The following is an 18,125-nucleotide window of genomic DNA, read 5'->3' as shown; positions in this document are numbered from 1 at the left end:
CAAGACCAGGGCCATGTGTTGCATGGGAAATCAATGGCCAGGTTTTGCACTATTTCAAAACATGTTTTGCGCACTAACCATGCAATCCTATTCATGGCCACACAGAACTAAATCCCATTGAATTCAGTGCATCTTATTTCCTGGTACGTGTGTGTAAAATTTAAATGGATACTGTTGTTTTATACTGTTTTTATATTTTTGATGGTTTTAAATTTTGTATACTTTTTTAATGTTCACTGTTTTTAACTTTTGTAAACTGCCCAGAGAGCTGAGGCTATGGGGCGGTATATAATTTTAATTAATTAATAAGATTTTAGCTTTAAAATGCCCCGCCATATATTTTGGGCTACAAGTCTTAAAAGCCCTAGCCAACATGCCCAGTGGTCAAGTATGATCACAGTTGTAGCCCAAAACATCTGCAGGGAACCAAGTTACCTACTCCATAGGTGATATCCCTGCATCTGCACTCTCAGAAGCCATGTAACATATGATCTGGCAGCTCATGTGTTCTACCTGAAGTAGGGTGACCATATGGGGTTCTTGCATCTTTAACAGTTGTATAGAAAAGAAAATTTCAGCAGGTGTCATTTGTATGCATGCAGCACCTGGTGAAATTCCCTCTTCATCACAACAGTTAAAGCTGCAGGAGCCTTGCCTTCTTGACTAGATACAAAAGTGGGCAGGGCTCCTGCAGCTTTAACTGTTGCGATGAAGAGGGAATTTCACCAGGTGCTGCATGCATACAAATGACACCTGCTGAAACTCCCTTTTCTATACAACAGTTAAAGATGCTGGAGCCCTGTCCTCCTTTCCATAGGGTCATCCAAACCTGTAGTAACCTCTGCGATCAGTGTTGGCTCCAGTGTTTCGAGGTTCCTTGGTCCAGACATCCTCTTTGGGCCCCTTTCCTGCATGAGTCTACTATCTCATCACCATTGCCATTTGCTTTTGCTCCTCCTCTTTTTCATCATTTCCACCACTTGCTTGCTTGACACGCAAAGGGCAAGTGAGCAAGCAAGCAGGGGCATCTATTGCTCCTCCTTCTCACCACCAGAGCAAGAGGCAAGTGAACAAGCAGGTTGTAAGGGTGAAGTGGAGGAGCAACTCCAGGGGACTGTTATCAGTGGGGCCCTGCTAGGGTGTGGACCCCCAGCCTGTGCCCGACCTTGCTTACCCTTGACACTGGCCCTGTCTGTGATCTTGGAGGCCCCCACTTTTTTTTAGTGGTGGCATCATCACCAATCCAAAGATGTTGCTCCTATAAATGCAGACGGTTCCTACCTCTGATTTATCTGTTCAGACATAACACAAGACCCTCCTGCTGACGTCTCAGAGGAATGCTCCCTCACCTGTTTTATCCAGCCAGCTTTCTGTAAGATAGCCCAGTGTCTCATGAACTCAGCCAGCCATTTTTAAACCTAAGCATGGATTTATTCCATTACCGCAGAGCACAGGTCGGCTCTTCCTCCGTTTAGCCAAAGACAAGGGCTCAGTCTTGACAGTTAAGACCCAGTTGGCCACAGAAAGGAGGTTTGACCTCCTCTTGGTGCCAAGGAATACAATTTTGATGGACAATATTGGCTTGGCAAACAACCCTGGGGAGGCAGTTTTAGCCACTGACCAGTGAAGGGTAATGGCCACTTCCTCCAGCAGAGCACATTTTAAGCAGGTCAGCGCAAATTTGTTCTCTGCAAAGTAAAATAAATCTCTGTGCACCAAAAGGAAAAAAAAAAGAGTTTAAAATAACATACGGTATTTCTCCAGAGGGGAATGATTTTGAGATTAGGGGTGGAGATCATGGAATCCAATCTCCAGAAAGATGATTGCTTATTCTTAGAACTGGTCTAAAGTCAATATTCCACTGAACTAAAGTTTATGTACTGCATTGCTTCCCCACTAACAAGGACGTCATAGACTCTCTCTCTCTCTCACACACACACACAGTATATTCCTCTATGCTTTACAAAGAATAAGAGGATATTTCCCTACATGAAGGGCTTAGGGTGCAATTCTATGCATGTGTAGACAGAAAAAGGTCTGGCTAGGGAATGCTGGGAGTTGCGGAACTTCCTTCTGTCTATACATGCATAGGATTGCGCCTTTACAACCTTGAAATAGACAGAAGAGAGATAAAAGAGAGAAGGGAAGAGACATGGAGGAGAGATAAACAGGAGAACATGTGCTTATCTCAGTTTCACGTATTTAGGCGTGGATAAAGGGTCTGTTCCAAAGCCTTCACAAAAAAGTAGGCGAAAGATGACCAGGTTGATGGCCAGTGTTTTTGTTTATTTATTTGTTTGTTTGTTTGTTTGTGACATTTACATACCACTGAATATAATAAAATCTCTCAGTGGTTCACAATATTAAAATGCAATATTATAAACACAGCATTAAAACACAGCATTGAAAACTACAGCAAAAAATAATAATCAAGGAGCAATCCAATGGAGTGGCATAATTCATTTTCTTACAGCCCAGGGAGAACCTTGGTGAACAAGTGTGTTTTCAGGGGACGTTTAAAAGATGCCACATTTTCTGCCCTCCGAACTACAAGGTGACAAGGACAAGGGACCTTTTTTTTTATCATGCTGATAGATAGAACTGATTGATTTGGTGACAGACTAAATAAGTGGGGTGGGGAAGGTGTAGTCAAAGGGTGAATGGTGATGGTGTCAGTTTTCATAGAATCATAGAATAGTAGTGTTGGAAGGGGCCTATAAGGCCATCGAGTCCAACCCCCTGCTCAATGCAGGAATTCACCTTAAAGCATCCCTGATAGATGGCTGTCCATCTGCCTCTTGAATGCCTCTAGTGTGGGAGAGCCCACAACCTCCCTAGGTAACTGGTTCCATTGTCGTACTGCTCTAACAGTCAGGAAGTTTTTCCTGATGTCCAGCTGGAATCTGGCTTCCTGTAACTTGAGCCCGTTATTCCGTGCCCTGCATTCCGGGATAATTGAGAAGAGATCCTGGCCCTCCTCTGCATGACAACCTTTCAAATATTTGAAGAGTGCTGTCATGTCTCCCCTCAATCTTCTCTACTCCAGGCTAAACATGCCCAGTTCCTTCAGTCTCTCCTCACAGAGCTTTAGTTTCCAGACCCCTGATCATTCTCGTTACCCTCCTCTGAACACGCTCCAGCTTGTCTGCATCCTTCTTGAAGTGTGGTGCCCAGAACTGGATGCTATACTCAAGATGAGGCTTAACCAGGGCCGAATACAGGGGAACCTCTATTTTGGCTAAGGAGAGTGAACGAGGAGAAGAGAGTTTGGGAGGTACAATGAGAAGTCCAATCTTGGACAAACTGAACTTGAGATGATGATGAAGCATCCAAGCGGAATGATCTGAGAGGCACTTGGAGAGGCTTGATTGAGCGGAAGGAGAACGTTCTGGGTCAAGCCCTTTCAGCATATAGGACATACGGAAGCCATGAAATTGTGCTGCTTTAGGGACTGGTTGTTATTGTTTAACATGTGCTTGTCTTACATGGCTGACTTTTTATTGCATCAGTTTGGGTTTTCTTGTATCTCCTTCACTCCTTCATGCCTTTAGTGCCTTGTTTGCTTGCACAGCGTTATGAGGACTCTCTTAATTTGATTTATATATTTTAGTTTGTTAAGAACTGGTGCTGCTTTTCCACAAAAGAGGTTTAGATAGATCAAGGTAGCTACCATTCAGGTTGCTCATCTTCTGAGCAGGGGCAGGGCTTTCACATGTAGATATCAGCAGATATCAGTGGGGCTCGTCTATGTGCCTTATATACTCCGTAGTGGCTGCGCAGTGGCTCTGCATTGTTGATAGGATGCAGACGCATTGTTGATAGGACGCAGTCTATTTACCGTGATTTGCTCCGATGCCACCACATTTTTTCTCCCGTCTGTCAGTAGTGGTGTCATGTCTAGCCCTGCTCCCCCTGGGTTGGAAGAAGGTGTTTCAGGTGATCAATCAGAATCAGACTCTGAAGTAGAGGAGTCGGCGCCAGAAACAGGCCAGCCTGTACCAGTGGGGGAGAAAGCTCTCACGGGCTCTTCACCAGCTGATGGTGAACTCTCTCCAAAGCTTATCTCGTCAAGGTCAGTGGGAAGCCAACGTTTTTCCGAAGGAGAGAGCACAGACAGGTTAGCTGATCCTAGAGTACTCCACAGACTAAAACGGGCAGAGCGAAAAGAAGGCAAGAGAAAGTCAGCCCGGCTCTCATCCTGTCAGAAGCCGCCTCAGAACTAGTCTCTCTGAACTTAATGCATCTTGAGAAAAGGCTTTCCGTTCTTCTTAAAAGGACCATTGTCTCGCTTAGTTTGCATAGTTTTGCCTAGGAGAAAGTTCCAAAAGATTAGACTCTCTTCAAGTGAGAAGAGATGTTTATTGCCTAAATAAAGCTTTGTAGATTACTTAGCAAACCTTGTTATTATCTCCCAAGAAAGTAAGAAGTTTTGAAAAACATGACAGGTGGCGTCAGTTTGGGGGGTGTTCCTAGCGGTGGTTCCCCGTGTAGGGTAGGCCCGAGAACACAGGGCATTGGGCAGGGGGCGGGTTTGACAAGCGGGATAGCTTCCAGATTGCCTGTGCTCCCTCCTGCCATCTCGATTTAGCATTCTCACCCCACAGCAGTGAAGCTACGGGATTTTGGGGGGAAGCCGCTGCAAAGCAGCATGGTATAGACACACACACACACACCCCTGCTCAGGTCAAGGCTGTTCCTGTCACACACCTCTTTCTTCAGACAGTTGGCTTGATGGCAGCTAGAATCCTTTAGGGACAGAAAAGCCGCCACGAAATGTTAATGTAAATAAAGAACTATCCATAAATTGTTTTTTTTTCTCCATAGGAATGAATAGCAACCAAGGGCCCTCAGCTGCAATACTTTATCTTCCACATCAAACAAATCACAACTCTTATGGCCACTGTTGCAGCAAGAACAGTGGTGCAGTGGTGATTTTGGAGGGAGTGTTTTCATCATAACGATCTCCGTAGCTTCGTTCCCAAGTAGAGTCCAAAATGCAGGCGGTTGTGTTGATCAGTTTACTCCGTTTATACAGATCAGCTGACAATCATAGAATAGTAAGCTGGCCAAGGGCATGTAGTGGTTAGGGCCGGGCCAAGACATCTTGTCCTGAAGCGAAGGACAAGATAGCGTTCCCTTCCATTGCATGTACAAAAGCCCACTGGAGTGGCCCTTAAATCTGTCCTTAGCACTGGCGATAGGACAGCATCCTCCGCTGCACCTAAAGGCAGCAAACGGGCTTAGGGTTCACAGGGCACACAGTTTAGTCCTCCTACATCTCACTGAGGTGTCTCCCAGTATCTGCCACCTGAGACAACCATCTCACTCTGCCTAATGGTAGTGTTGGCCCTGGTGGTTAGCATGTTGGACTTCAGCTGGAGATACCCATGGTTGTAAGAGAAAGGGGAAGAGAGGAACACAGTATGTCCCCAAACAGCATAAGCTCTGTTGTTTTATTATGGTTTTAATTTTTGTGAGCCGCCCAGAGAGCTTCAGCTATTGGGCGGTATAAAAATGTAATAAATAAATAAAGACTACCAGTTCAAAATTTCCCTGGAGTTTCTTTTCCCCAGCATTTGGGAGAGACACTTTGGTTCTGTGGTGAGCGCAGCTAAGCTCAGAGGGAACATGGCTGTCCTAAGCAACTTGGGACCGGGATACCTGAGAGAGTGCCTTCTCCCTTACCAAACTGCCTAGTCACGGAGGTCATTAGAGGGCACGCTCCTGGTGGTTCCACATGGATCTATGGCCCAACTGGAGTCCACCAGGAGAAGAGACTTTAGTGTGGTGGCCCCTTATCTTTGGAACTCCCTGCCCCTGGAGGTCAGGCCAACATTGTACTTCTTCCAGCGCCTCCTGAAAACAGCTCTTTTCCAAGAAGCATTCCTCAACTGACCAGGCACTGTTTTTATTGAACAATTTTAACGTGCTCTTTTAATCTTTCCCCCCTTGTTTTATTCCTATGTTCACTGCTCTAGAATCTATTTTAGACATGGAGCAGTATAAATATTGTAAATAAATAAATAAGTCTGAAGCAGGTGGCAGATGATGCCACCATCCCTGCTAATCAAAACATCCCAACACTTCGACCATGTAAGCCCCGGTTCCACTACACCACTGCATGAGAGCACAACCCGCTTTCCACCCCTGACATCCGACTCTCATTGATGGAGATCCTGTGAGTGGCAGGAGCGGGCAGTGAAACCCTGCACCTTCCCAGGGTCCTTGGAATATTCAAGCCATCCTTCCACACACACATTCTGCCTGTCACAGCACCAAGCACTTTTCTAGTAAATGTCATATCTAGCCCTGCTCCTCCTGGGTTGGAAGAAGGTGTTTCAGGAGATCAATCGGAATCAGACTCTGAAGTAGAGGAGTCAGCGCCAAAAACAGGTCAGCCTGTACCATTGGGGGAGAAAGCTCTCACGGGCTCTTCACCAGCTGGGATGGAACCCTCTCCAGAGCTTATCTTGTCAAGGGCAAATAATACACAGTCAGTGGGAAGCCAACATTCTTCCAAAGGAGAGAGAGTGGACAGGTTAGCTGATCCTAGAGTACGCCGCAGACTAAAATGGGCGGAGCGAAAGGAAGCTGAAAGAAAGTCAGCCTGGCTGGCATCCTGTCAGAAGCTGCCTCAGAACTAGTCTCTCTGAAGTTAACGCGTCTTGGGGAAAGGCTTTCCATTCTTCTTGAAAGGACAATTGTCTCGCTTAGTATGCATAGTTCCTAGAGATTAGACTTACCTCAGGTGGAGAAGAGATGTTTATTTCTTGAATAAAGCTTTGTGGATTACTTAGCAGGCCTCGTTATTGTCTCCCAGGAAGGCAGGAGGTTTGGAGAAACACGACAGTAAAGACATAGATGTGAGTCCCATTATTTTTGCATGGATCCGAGCACTTTCAGCACTCCCCTGGCTCCCCTTTCTGTTGACATTGCACTGTCTTTCAAGGATTTTCTGGATCATCATAACCTGCTCAGGTCTTAGGATATGCAGGCTTTCAAAATTCTCAAGCCAACAGTCATTTGAAGTGTTAGAATGACAAAAGGGACTGCAGAAACCAGAAAACCCTACGCCATATGTGCTTCCTATCTCCTATTCTTCTTTTCTGTGACAGACTAGGGTAGAAGGCATTTATAAAAAAAAACGGAATTAATGTGATCAGCTCATTAGGTGCAGGTGAAAAATGTTCAATTAGTTTTGAATCGGTATTTGCCCTGGCAAAAGGATGTCTGTTCTGAAAAGATACTCTGGCTTTAAAAAAATAATATTTTTAGTGCAGTTTGCAAGAAAGCCCAGGCGCCTTCCAGATGAGGGTGTTTATCGTGCAATTGCCCTGCCTTATTTGCAGAATGTTATGGAGGGTCCAGACAATGCCATGATCCATTTGTCATTAGCCCAGGTTTTCCCACTGCTGCCAAAAGCTGTGATAAGGAAAGAAAGAGCAGAACAGCCATGCAATTTCTCGGACAGTGTGGACAGAAAAAAATATGCAGTTCTGAGAAAATGGGAGGCATTGTCCCTGGGGAACGTGGACGATGTGTTAGCCCTCCGTTCTTTCGCACTTGCTGAGCCTATTTTGTGTCCTACCAACAAGCTCTTTCGGTCTTCCAAGGCGACTCCAAGCTTATAAAATAGGGAGTTTATTTATTTATTCAACTTTATAGCCCATTCACCTTATGGCCACAGGGAAGGCTATGTACATATTGATAAAACAATATAAAGCAACTAAAAAACATTATCCAGAGCTCTATTCAAATCATAATCCAAAGCTTCATCCCTTTCCAAGGAAAAGGAAAGAAACCTCTCGTGCAAGCACTGAGTCATTACTGACTCTTGGAGGGACGCCAGCTTTCGCTGCCGTTTTCTTGGCAGGCCTTATAGCGGGGTGGTTTGCCGTTGCCTTCCCCGGCCATTATTACCTTTCCCCCAGCTAGCTGGGTACTTATTTTACCGACCTCGGAAGGATGGAAGGCTGAGTCGACCCGAGCAACAGCCCTGTGAGGTACATTAGGCTGAGAGTCAGTGACTGGCCTAAAGTCACCCAGTGAGCATCAGATGCATTTCAGAGGGAGGGATTCCACAACTTTGGGGCCACCACAAAGAAGGCCCTTTCACATGCCAGCATCCCATGAACCACCGAGAGCAGTGCTACTGATAACAGTGGCCTCCTGCTGTTCTTAACACCAGGGTTAGTCTATAGGGGAGAAGCCATTCTTTCAAATATTTGATATTTTGGGCTGAGAGACATCTACCTGGGCATTTATGAGTATTTAGTTGCCTCTGTAATAAATCTCGCTGCTTTGATTAGTTTTTATTTATGGTGCTATTGTTTTAATGTCGTTGTTACCCACCCTGGGAATTTTTGGGAAGGGCAGGATATAAATGGAATGAAATAAATAACTAAGTAGCCACATAAGGTGTACTGTCACACTAGTGTATTGTGCGCTGGATCCATGTGCTCATTTGTCAGTACAATGCACAATAGGTTCAAAGTGTTAGCGAGTGTTGTAACTAAAGTCCAGGAAGCAAGTAATCCCTCTGAATTATACCACTGAACATTTGTACCACTGTAGTGTCTAGGTAAGAACAGAAGAAGTGTCATGCTGGATCAGACCGAGGGTCCATCTAGTCCAGCACTCTGTTCACACAGTGGCCAACCAGCCATCATCCAGGGACCAACAAGCAGGACATGGTGCAACAGCACCCTCCCACCCATGTTCCCCAGCAACTGGTGCACACAGGCTTACTGCCTTGAATTCTGGAGATAGGACCCAACCATCAGGGCTACAGAGATGCATGTTTTTTTAAAAAAGCAGAACCATTTATTTTTCTAAGAAACTGATAATCTGGCGATGTGACACATGTGACACGTCACTCCAAACTACAATAAACGACCAACAATCACACCTGTAGTTTATAAGTTTTTTAAAAAAGAAAAATGTCTAAACAAGCAAATTTTAAAACACGAAACATTTTGATATTAAAATGCCGGCTCCAGTCGCGCTCATTCTTCTGCTTTCATTCTTCTGCTTGTCTTTGCAGGAGACAAAGGGCCCCCGGGGGAAACAAGTCTCAACAACACACGGAGCATCAGCAAGGCACCGCCAAACACAACAGGGAACACCAGAAACCCTCCCAGGGCGGCCAAGCCCCACACCCCTCGGGGCGGCCCGGCCACCACGGCTACAGCCAAAACCGGCGGTGGCACCACAACCAGAAACACTCGCCCAACGACAAAGAGGCGCACAGAAATGCCAAAGAGACTGAGAACCTGAAAATCGAGGATGCCTCTGTGTGCACAGTGCACATCCCCCTAGAGATGCATCGGAGCAGCGAAGCCACGGAGAGACAGTCCCCGCAGTACATTCAGGATCCGGAGAGCAAGCGAAAAGACAGCCTCCACGACCGGATAAGCGAGAGGCCCAAAATTAACTTGCTCCAGTCTTCCAAAGACAGACTTCGCAGGAGACTAAAAGAGAAGGTAACTCCTTTTCGCATCCACCCCTTGAGCAAACTGAAGCATCATCATGTAGGCGCACGCTTTGCACAGCTGCCTTTTGGAAATGGGGGAAGCTGTATGGAAAAATTCCCTTATTCCCCCCAAAACTTCCCTTGCCCCCCAAATTTCTGGAACCCTGGATTCCTGGCCTCTAATGTGGATTCCTGCATTGAGCAAGGGGTTGGTCTCAATGGCCTTATATGGCCCTTCCAAATCTACTATTCTATGAAACACAGCTCGCTCGTTTTCAAATTTTACTCTGCAGCCATGAGTGGAGTGACCAGATTTTAAAGAGGGCAGGGCACCTGCAGCTTTAAATGTTGTGATGAAGAGGGAATTTCACCAGGTTCTCCATATATACAAATGAGACCTGCTGAAATTTCCTTTTCAATACAACTGTTAAAGATACAGGAGCCCTGTCCTCCTTTCCATATGGTCACCCTAGCCAGAAGGGCCAGAAATCCTCTTTTGCTCTTTCCGGTTTGGGCAGCCGAGAAGAAGCCAGTGACCAAAAGGTAAGGCCCTGCAATGCAAGCGCTGTGAGCCAAAACTGCCCCTGAATGACATAGCAAATAACGTCCCAGGATGTTGCATTCTAAGGTACAATTTGGGATGCTCATTTTAATAGATTTTACCTGTTGAGAGTACCAGGATTCAATTTGTGTTCCACTTTCATCGCAGGATGGTCTCCCCAGCCCCCACAAGCTGTGTTGCACGCAGGTGTGCAATTTTTGCATTTAATTCCACAAAATTGAAAAATGTTGCCACATTGCACAGTTTAGATGTCCTGTTGCTTTCTTGCTTTTCTCCTGTGGGTGTCCGTCCCATGTCTTTTTATGTTCACAGTTTAGACTCATGGAATTTGGGGGCGGTTTTGCTGTACGCCACTTTAGGTACATTTAGTAGTAGAGTGGGTTATAAATAAAAGGTCACGATGATGATGATGATGATCACAGATAAAGAAGAGGCTACCAGAGAGATTGCCTTTTGCCCTCTGACTTCTCTTTTGTCTTAGGAAGGCTCTTGCCACTAGGTGTCGCTATTGGTAGTTTGTCTTCTGCCTCCACAGGGCCAATGCAGCATTTTGTAATGCCATATTCTACCACTAGGGGTCATTCTATGGCGTTTGTTGCTTTTGCCTATAAGGACTAATGCTAAAAGTGTAATATACCTCCAACATGTTCAATATCAAGGGAGGATGCATGCTTAAAAACATTGCCACAGGCCTCTGCTTAGAAAACTTGGTAAACCAACTGTTGGAAGATAGCCACATGTATATCTTGTGCAAATTTATCTTAAGGCTTTAACTGCCAGGTGAGAAGTGTTAGGAGTACAATTTTGTCTCTGGAGTTCCAGCTTGGACTTACACAGTTCAAGGAGAACTGCTCAAGTGGAGTGTGACCATCTACCACAGCGAAGAGCCTTTCAGTCTGATTTGCTTTCCAGCCACATGGAATGCATAGGACACGGGGCAGGCAGAAATTCAACAGGTATGACTATCTGCAGCATGTCACTGTGCTCTTGGAATAATGGCATTCCCTTAATTTCTGTCTGCCACGGGCTGTTAAAAGCACAGAGCCTCCGTCCTGGGGGGGAAAAAGAAAAGAAAAAAGATGGCCCTTTTGGCTTAAGTTTTTGGACTCTGAGGCCTCTCCCAAAGTTGCTTTGGAATAGGTCTGTCTTTGGTTGCCTAAAGGCACCTGACTTAGTTCCGTCTCTGAAGCTAAGCAATTCTGAGCCTGACCATTGTCTGAATGGGAGAAGACTTGTGACCCCCAAGCACACTGGTTTTCAGGCCTGTTAAAGACAAAATTATAAACTTTTTAAATATTTGTTTGTAAAAGTAAATTGGGGTGGTGGAGAAAATTTAGGGGGGGGCAGCTTGCCCACCCCCAGCTACAGGCTTGCCATGTCCACTGGGCAAACCCAGCCCTTATTTGGATACTTTGGGTCCTCACCCACACACAAAAGGATATTTCCCCCCAAAGATTTGTATACTTCTGCAAACCTTGGGGTTTCCATGAGCTTGCTGCTACCTCACTCTTGTGCTTGGATGGTGCTGTTTGGCTAAATAAGCACCGACACTCACCTCTGAACATCAGAGATAGAGGGGACCATTGTCAACTGCGTCTAAATATCGCAGTGTAGAGTTCAGAAACAAGGAAGCAGCTGGACCTGCAACAAAATGTTGTAGTGTGGAATGCTTCTGTCCAGGGTTCCAGCCAGTCATGTCCACCCACCCACTTTTCTGTGTCCTCCCCACCCCCGCCCCAGTAATCACCATTCTGTGCCCACTGAGCACGCTCACCCCTGTTCCAGTTATTTTGGGAGTGGTGCTAGCCTGAGCTACATTAAAAACTCGGATTTCTCCACGGATTTCTATGGGCAGCTTTCATTTCCAGGGTACTGTAGTTCGGAGGTAATGCAGTTTGGTGAAAGCAGCGGAATCCCTTCCGTGCTGGGTGACTCGTGAAACTCGTGCTGGGTCTGATCGAACACGGGCTAGAGCTCACTATCGAGCCTACTCTGTGGCGGTGAGGGTGGCAAAGAGGCAGTTCTTTTCCACCAGCATTGCGTCTTCTCGGTGTCGTCCGGCGGAGCTTTTCCGAGTGGTTCGTGGCCTGTTACACTCTGGGCCAGGGCGTGAGATAGTTGAACCCTCGGTAGCACGCTGTGACGAGTTTGCACGGCACTTTGAAGATCAAGTCGCTCAGATTCGTCATGAATTGGACACCACACTTAATGCAGCACCACTAGTAGAGGCGTTCAGAGCGCCGTCCGGCTCAGTTTTATTGGATGAGTTTCAGTTATTGAGGCCCGAGGATGTGGACAAGGTGCTTGGCCAAGTCCGGTCGACCACCTGTGTGCTTGACCCTTGCCCCTCGTGGCTCATTACATCAAATAAGGAGGGGATCGCCGGCTGGGTCCAGGAGGTTGTAAATGCCTCCTTGAGAGAGGGAGTGGTGCCGGCCTCTTTAAAAGAGGCGGTAATTAGACCACTCCTGAAGAAGCCTAATCTGGACCCGGAAGATGTAAACAACTACAGGCCGGTGGCTAATATCCCTTTCCTGGGCAAGGTGCTTGAGCGGGTGGTTGCAGGACAACTCCAGGCACTCTTGAATGAAACGGATTATCTAGATCCATTTCAATCGGGTTTCAGGCCTGGTTTTGGAACAGAAACTGCCTTGGTCGCCCTGTGGGATGACCTCTGTCGGGAGAGAGACAGGGGGAGTGCGACCCTGTTGGTTCTCCTGGACCTCTCAGCGGCCTTCGATACCATCGACCATGGTATCCTTCTGGATAGGTTGTCTGAACTGGGAGTTGGAGGTACTGCGTTGCAGTGGTTCCGCTCCTACTTGGATGGCCGATTCCAGAAGGTGGTGCTGGGGGATTATTGCTCTGTGCCGTGGCTCCTAAGCCATGGGGTTCCGCAGGGCTCTATTTTATCCCCTATGCTGTTTAACATATACATGAAGCCGCTGGGGGAGGTTATCCGGAGATGTGGACTGAGGTGTCATCAATATGCGGATGACACCCAGCTCTACCTTTCCTTTTCATCAAACCCAGGTGAGGCAGTGACTGTTCTGAACCAGTGCCTGGGCACGGTAATGGACTGGATGAGGGCTAACAAACTGAGACTCAATCCAGACAAGACGGAGGTACTGTTAGCGGGTGGTTCATTTGTCCGGCGAGGTGATGTTTGCCCTGTCCTGGACGGGGTTGCACTCTCCCTAAAGGATCGGGTCCGTAGTTTGGGGGTGCTCTTCGATCCAGAACTGTCACTTGAGGCACAGGTGAACTCAGTGGCAAAGAGCACCTTTTATCAGCTTAGGCTGATATACCAACTGCGCCCTTATCTGGACAGTGATAGCCTAGCTACAGTTATCCATGCTCTGATAACCTCTCGTTTGGATTACTGCAATGCGTTATACGTGGGGCTGCCTTTGAAAACGGTCCGGAAGCTTCAGCTGGTACAAAACAGGGCAGCCCGTTTACTAACAGGGACTGGCTGGCGAGATCACATTACGCCAGTCCTTTTACAACTTCATTGGCTGCCAGTCCAGGTCCGGGCCCGATTCAAAGTGCTGGTATTGACATTTAAAGCCCTAAACGGTTTGGGGCCAGGTTATTTGAAGGAACGCCTCCTCCCATATGTACCTACCCGGACCTTAAGATCATCTACAGGGGCCCTTCTCCGTGAGCCCCTGCCAAAGGAAGTGAGGCAGGTGGCTACTAGGAGGAGGGCTTTCTCCGCTGTGGCACCCCGGTTGTGGAATGAGCTCCCCAGAGAGGTCCGCCTGGCGCCTACACTGTACTCCTTTCGTCGCCAGCTGAAGACCTTTTTATTCACTCAGTATTTTAACACTTAATTTTAACTTAAATTTAAATTATACTGTTTTAACTCTGTATTTTAACCTTATATCAATTTTGCTGCATGGTTTTATCCTGGTTGTGCTTTTTATATTGTATTTTATATTTGTATTTTTAACTTGTTGGTTGTTTTATGATGATTTTAATTTTTGTGAACCGCCCAGAGAGCTTCGGCTATTGGGCGGTATAAAAATGTAATAAATAAATAAATAAATAAATAAATAAATAAATCCCTTGAGTAAAAGGCTTCAGATTCGGCTTAGCATTCCGGTTCCCAGAGCTCCTTGGTTAGGGAGCCAGGACAGTTAAGCAGGTGGAAGTGTGTAGCGTGGGCATGTCCTCCGGGGATAAGGAAATGAGTCTGGGGGGTGGGTGGGGGCTTGCTTGAGAGAGATCCCATGTCAGAGGGAACATAAGAATGTAAGAACGTCTAGTTGCAAGTTTGTTTTTCCGCTTTATATTTATATATATGTTTATAGCAGCCTTTCCCAACCTGGTGTCCTCCAGTTGTGTTGGACTACAGTTCCCAGCATGCCCCAGCCAGCAATGCTGGTTGGGGCATGCTGGGAGTTAGAGTCCAACACACCAGGCTGGCAGAAGACCAGTTAATAGCATAGCCCTTGTTTGACGCTTCCTTACTGTCACTGTCTGCCGGAAGGTGCTGATCCGTGTCTTCTTTTCTTTTCTCCCTCTTCCATGTTTCCTCGCATAACAGATGCCTTGTCTTTCCCTTTTCACGGACCAGGACGAAGTGGCCGTGGAGTCTACCCACCCCCAAAGGAACAAAATGGACAAACTAATTGAAATTCTCAACAGCATGCGGAAGAACAGCAGCGGGGTGGACGGCAAACTCACCAGCTTCATGGAGGAAGCCCAGAACTCGGCCAACTCCGAGGAGATGCTGGGGGAGATTGTCAAGACCATTTACCAGAAGGGCGTGACGGACCGCAGCTTTGCCTCTACGGCCGCCAAGCTCTGTGACAAGATGGCGCTCTTTATGGTGGAAGGCACCAAGTTCCGGAGCCTCCTGCTCAACATGCTACAGGTAACCAGAGTCTCGGTAAATCGCAACTACGAATGTGTGCATTATCAGGTTAAAAACCCGGCACTGCGCCGAATGGGTGGCTGCGTCATGTGTCCTAAAATCTGCGCATTTAGGTTGGGGTAAAGAAGCTGTAGAGACATGCCCCAGATCAATTGCACAGCTACCGCTGGCAGGCCGTCACTAGCAGAAAGAAACGTCCCATAAGTTTTGATCGTGCTTGAGCTTTCTGCGTTCCATTCTCACCCAATTAATTTTAGAAAAATAAAGGCATAAATGGAGAGGAGGAGGAGGGTGGAGGGTGGAGCCCAGTTAGCATTTGTGTTTGTTTACATGAGTGTTTCATGGTTACGACAGACTGATATAATTTTATAGACGCTGTCCATCTCCCGTTCTATTTTCAATGTTTGCTATAGCGAGCACTCGGTTTTCCCAAGGTACAGTTCATCTGGGTTTTAGCCCAGCAGGATCTATAAATGGTTTGGGGGTGTTGTGATGGGGCTTTGAAGTGGAGGGCTGCCTCCGCGGCCTTTGGGAAAGCAAGGCATAATGGCTACCCTTTTTTGCGTGCTTTTCGTTTTGGCCTTGAAAACCTGCCGCGACCACAATTCGTATCTGCTTTTGCCTAGAGTTTGCCAAGCCGGTGGCATGAGTAGGATAAAGAGACAGAAGGGGGGAATGTCACGCAGGACCTGGGGGCAGGAGGACCTTGAGATGTTGGCCGGGGTGGGGGGTTGCAGAACATTTAGGAGGGTTGAATTGCAGACATCGGTTTAGAACAACCAGCCAGCTGTTTGACCACAGCTCTTTGGTTTTGTCCGTATCATGTGTACGGTCAGTGGACCTTTTGCACTTTTTCTACTAGGCCATCTGTGCGGTTTCCAGGAAGAGGCTTTAAATGTGGCAGATGGAACTAGTGAATATATATATATATATATATATATATATATATATATATATCCATCCATGGGGCAGTTTAGCATTGAATGCACATCTGACTTGCTCAGTTTCCACTGCAGAAGGGGTCAATCGCAGTGTCATCGCTGTGGTGTGGCAAAGCTGGTGCACTACCTTCCGTGACTGTCCCCAGGTGTCAGGACGGAGGTCAGGTTCCCCCCTTTTAATTCTGATCCTGAATTGCTACCCATTTACTCTGCCCCATTTCCTCATTGTTCAGGACATCAGGAAAAACTTCCTGACTGTTAGAGCAGTACGACAATGGAACCAGTTCCCTAGGGAGGTCGTGGGCTCTCCCACACTAGAGGCCTTCAAGAGGCAGCTCGACAACCATCTGTCAGGGATGCTTTAGGGTGGATTCCTGCATTAAGCAGGGGGTTGGACTCGATGGCCTTGTAGGTCCCTTCCAACTCTGCTATTCTATGATTCTATGAAGGAGGTCAAGACACATTTTTATTAACTCAGCTTTTTACAGAATTTTGGATTTTAACATTGCTTTTATTGTTTTATTGTGTTCTTTCATCTTATTGTTTTATGTTCTAACTTCGTTTGTACACAGCTCTTGGTGGGTTTCAGAAAGGAGGTTTAGGAATACCTTAAATAAATAATACTGACACGGCGATCTTTCTAGCTGCAACGGGAGAGGGGATTCAATTGCAGGGAAGTGGAAAACACTAAAGGAGCAATCCTATGCATGTTTTTTAGAGCAGGGGAAATGTATTATTTGTGAAAGCAAGAGAAAATGCATTTTCCACTTGTGTAACCCCATTCTTCTGCTATAGCACAGCGCCACTTAGAGGCTTTATGTGTGTATGTTCTGTGTTTTAGAATTTAAAATTTTGTATACTCGTTTTTAATCTTAATTTTAGAATTTCTGTAAACCGCCCAGAGAGCCCTGGCTATGGGGACAGTATATAAGTGTATAAATAAATAAATAAATAAATAAATAAATAAATAAATAAATAAATAAATAAATGTTTACAGAGAAAAGTCCTACAACTCCCAGCATTCCCCAGCCAGCCATGAGACTTGTAGGATGTTTTTCTGTCTAAACATGCATAGGACTGAACCTTAAAAAACAGGGCAGGGAGAACACTTTCAATCTGCCAAGGGATGCATACGCTTTCCAAGAAGAGACAGAGAGAGCACTTCACATTGCTTTATTGCCATTGTTTGAGTCTAGTCTACCAAGCAGCTGGAGTTGGGGCCTAATTGCTGGAATCGACTGGAGTGGCCTGGAGTGGCCACATATTTATATTTATGAACCATACATATTACTAAACTGAATTTCAGGGACAAACACATTGCTCAGGGCAGGGGTGTGCAGGAGGTAAACCTCCAGATCTTTTCGACTTCCAGTGCCCAGAAGTTCCAGCCAGCATGGCCAACCACCAGGAATGCTGGGAGTTGAAGTCCAAAACATCTGGAGAACATCCATGTAGAACTGCAGTCTACAGTACCTCTCCTTACCAGATGCTGGAGATGGTCACCATCTTCAAACCCTGCCTGTGAACATCTAAAGCAGCCTTCTGTTGCTTTAGATGTTGCAAGAAGCCTTTAGATGTAGGAAGAAGCCTTCTGTTGCATCATGTTGAGGAGGGCTGTGCTAAAGCCATTGGACTAGTTGGACTAGCTAAAGCCATTGGACTATGCTGGATCAGAGAGATCCTTGCTCAGATCCAGGAAGGCTGTTCTTACATTCTTCAGCTGGCGATGGCCTTGCTTCTTCTTCCAAGCAGTCTTTCGTTGAACCCATGGTGCATTTAGTCTCTTGCCTACAGCAGCAGATCATCTGCCCTCCAGAATGGCAGGTTGCATCTTCTTGAACTTCCTGCCCTGTTTCTTCATCACTTGTCCTGCCTGCCATTGCACCCTATGAACATAAGATGAGCCATGCTGGAGCAGACCAAGGGTCCATCTAGTCCAGCATTCTGTTCACACACAGCCAGCCAGCTGTCAACCAGGAACCCACAAGTCGAACTTGAGTACAACAGGATGTTCCCACCCTTGTTCCCCAGCCACTGGTGTACATAAGCATACTGCCTTGGATACTGGAGGTAGCACATTCATAGCCATCATGGCTAGTAGCCATTGATAGCCTTCTCCTCCAGGAATGTATCCAACCTCCTTTTACAGCCATCCAAATTGGTGGCCATCACTACATCCTTTGGAGATGCATTCCATAGTTCAATTATGCACTGTAGGAAGAAGTTCTTCCTTTTATCTGTCCTGAATCTCCCACCCATTGGGTTCTA

At 46.4% G+C, this 18,125-nt stretch overlaps 1 protein-coding gene across 4 annotated transcripts in view; it reads left to right on the top strand.

Moving 5' to 3' along the window:
- The window catches only part of CTIF (cap binding complex dependent translation initiation factor), a 202,176-nt gene that overhangs the window by 130,678 nt on the left and 53,373 nt on the right, over positions 1-18,125 (top strand). For 2 of the 4 annotated variants that reach the window (XM_063128269.1, XM_063128267.1), the window contains 2 exons: positions 9,044-9,482; positions 14,617-14,916. In XM_063128269.1, coding sequence (XP_062984339.1) covers positions 9,044-9,482; positions 14,617-14,916 — 739 coding nt within the window. Of the gene's footprint in view, positions 1-9,043; positions 9,483-14,586; positions 14,917-18,125 lie in introns of all 4 variants that reach the window. The other 2 variants (XM_063128268.1, XM_063128266.1) reach the window with 1 other exon arrangement.

The sequence above is a fragment of the Elgaria multicarinata genome, chromosome 6 (genome assembly GCF_023053635.1).
Source record: "Elgaria multicarinata webbii isolate HBS135686 ecotype San Diego chromosome 6, rElgMul1.1.pri, whole genome shotgun sequence".
In the NCBI taxonomy this organism is placed as follows: Eukaryota; Metazoa; Chordata; class Lepidosauria; order Squamata; family Anguidae; genus Elgaria; species Elgaria multicarinata.
This window is presented reverse-complemented; position numbering and strand designations above follow the sequence as displayed.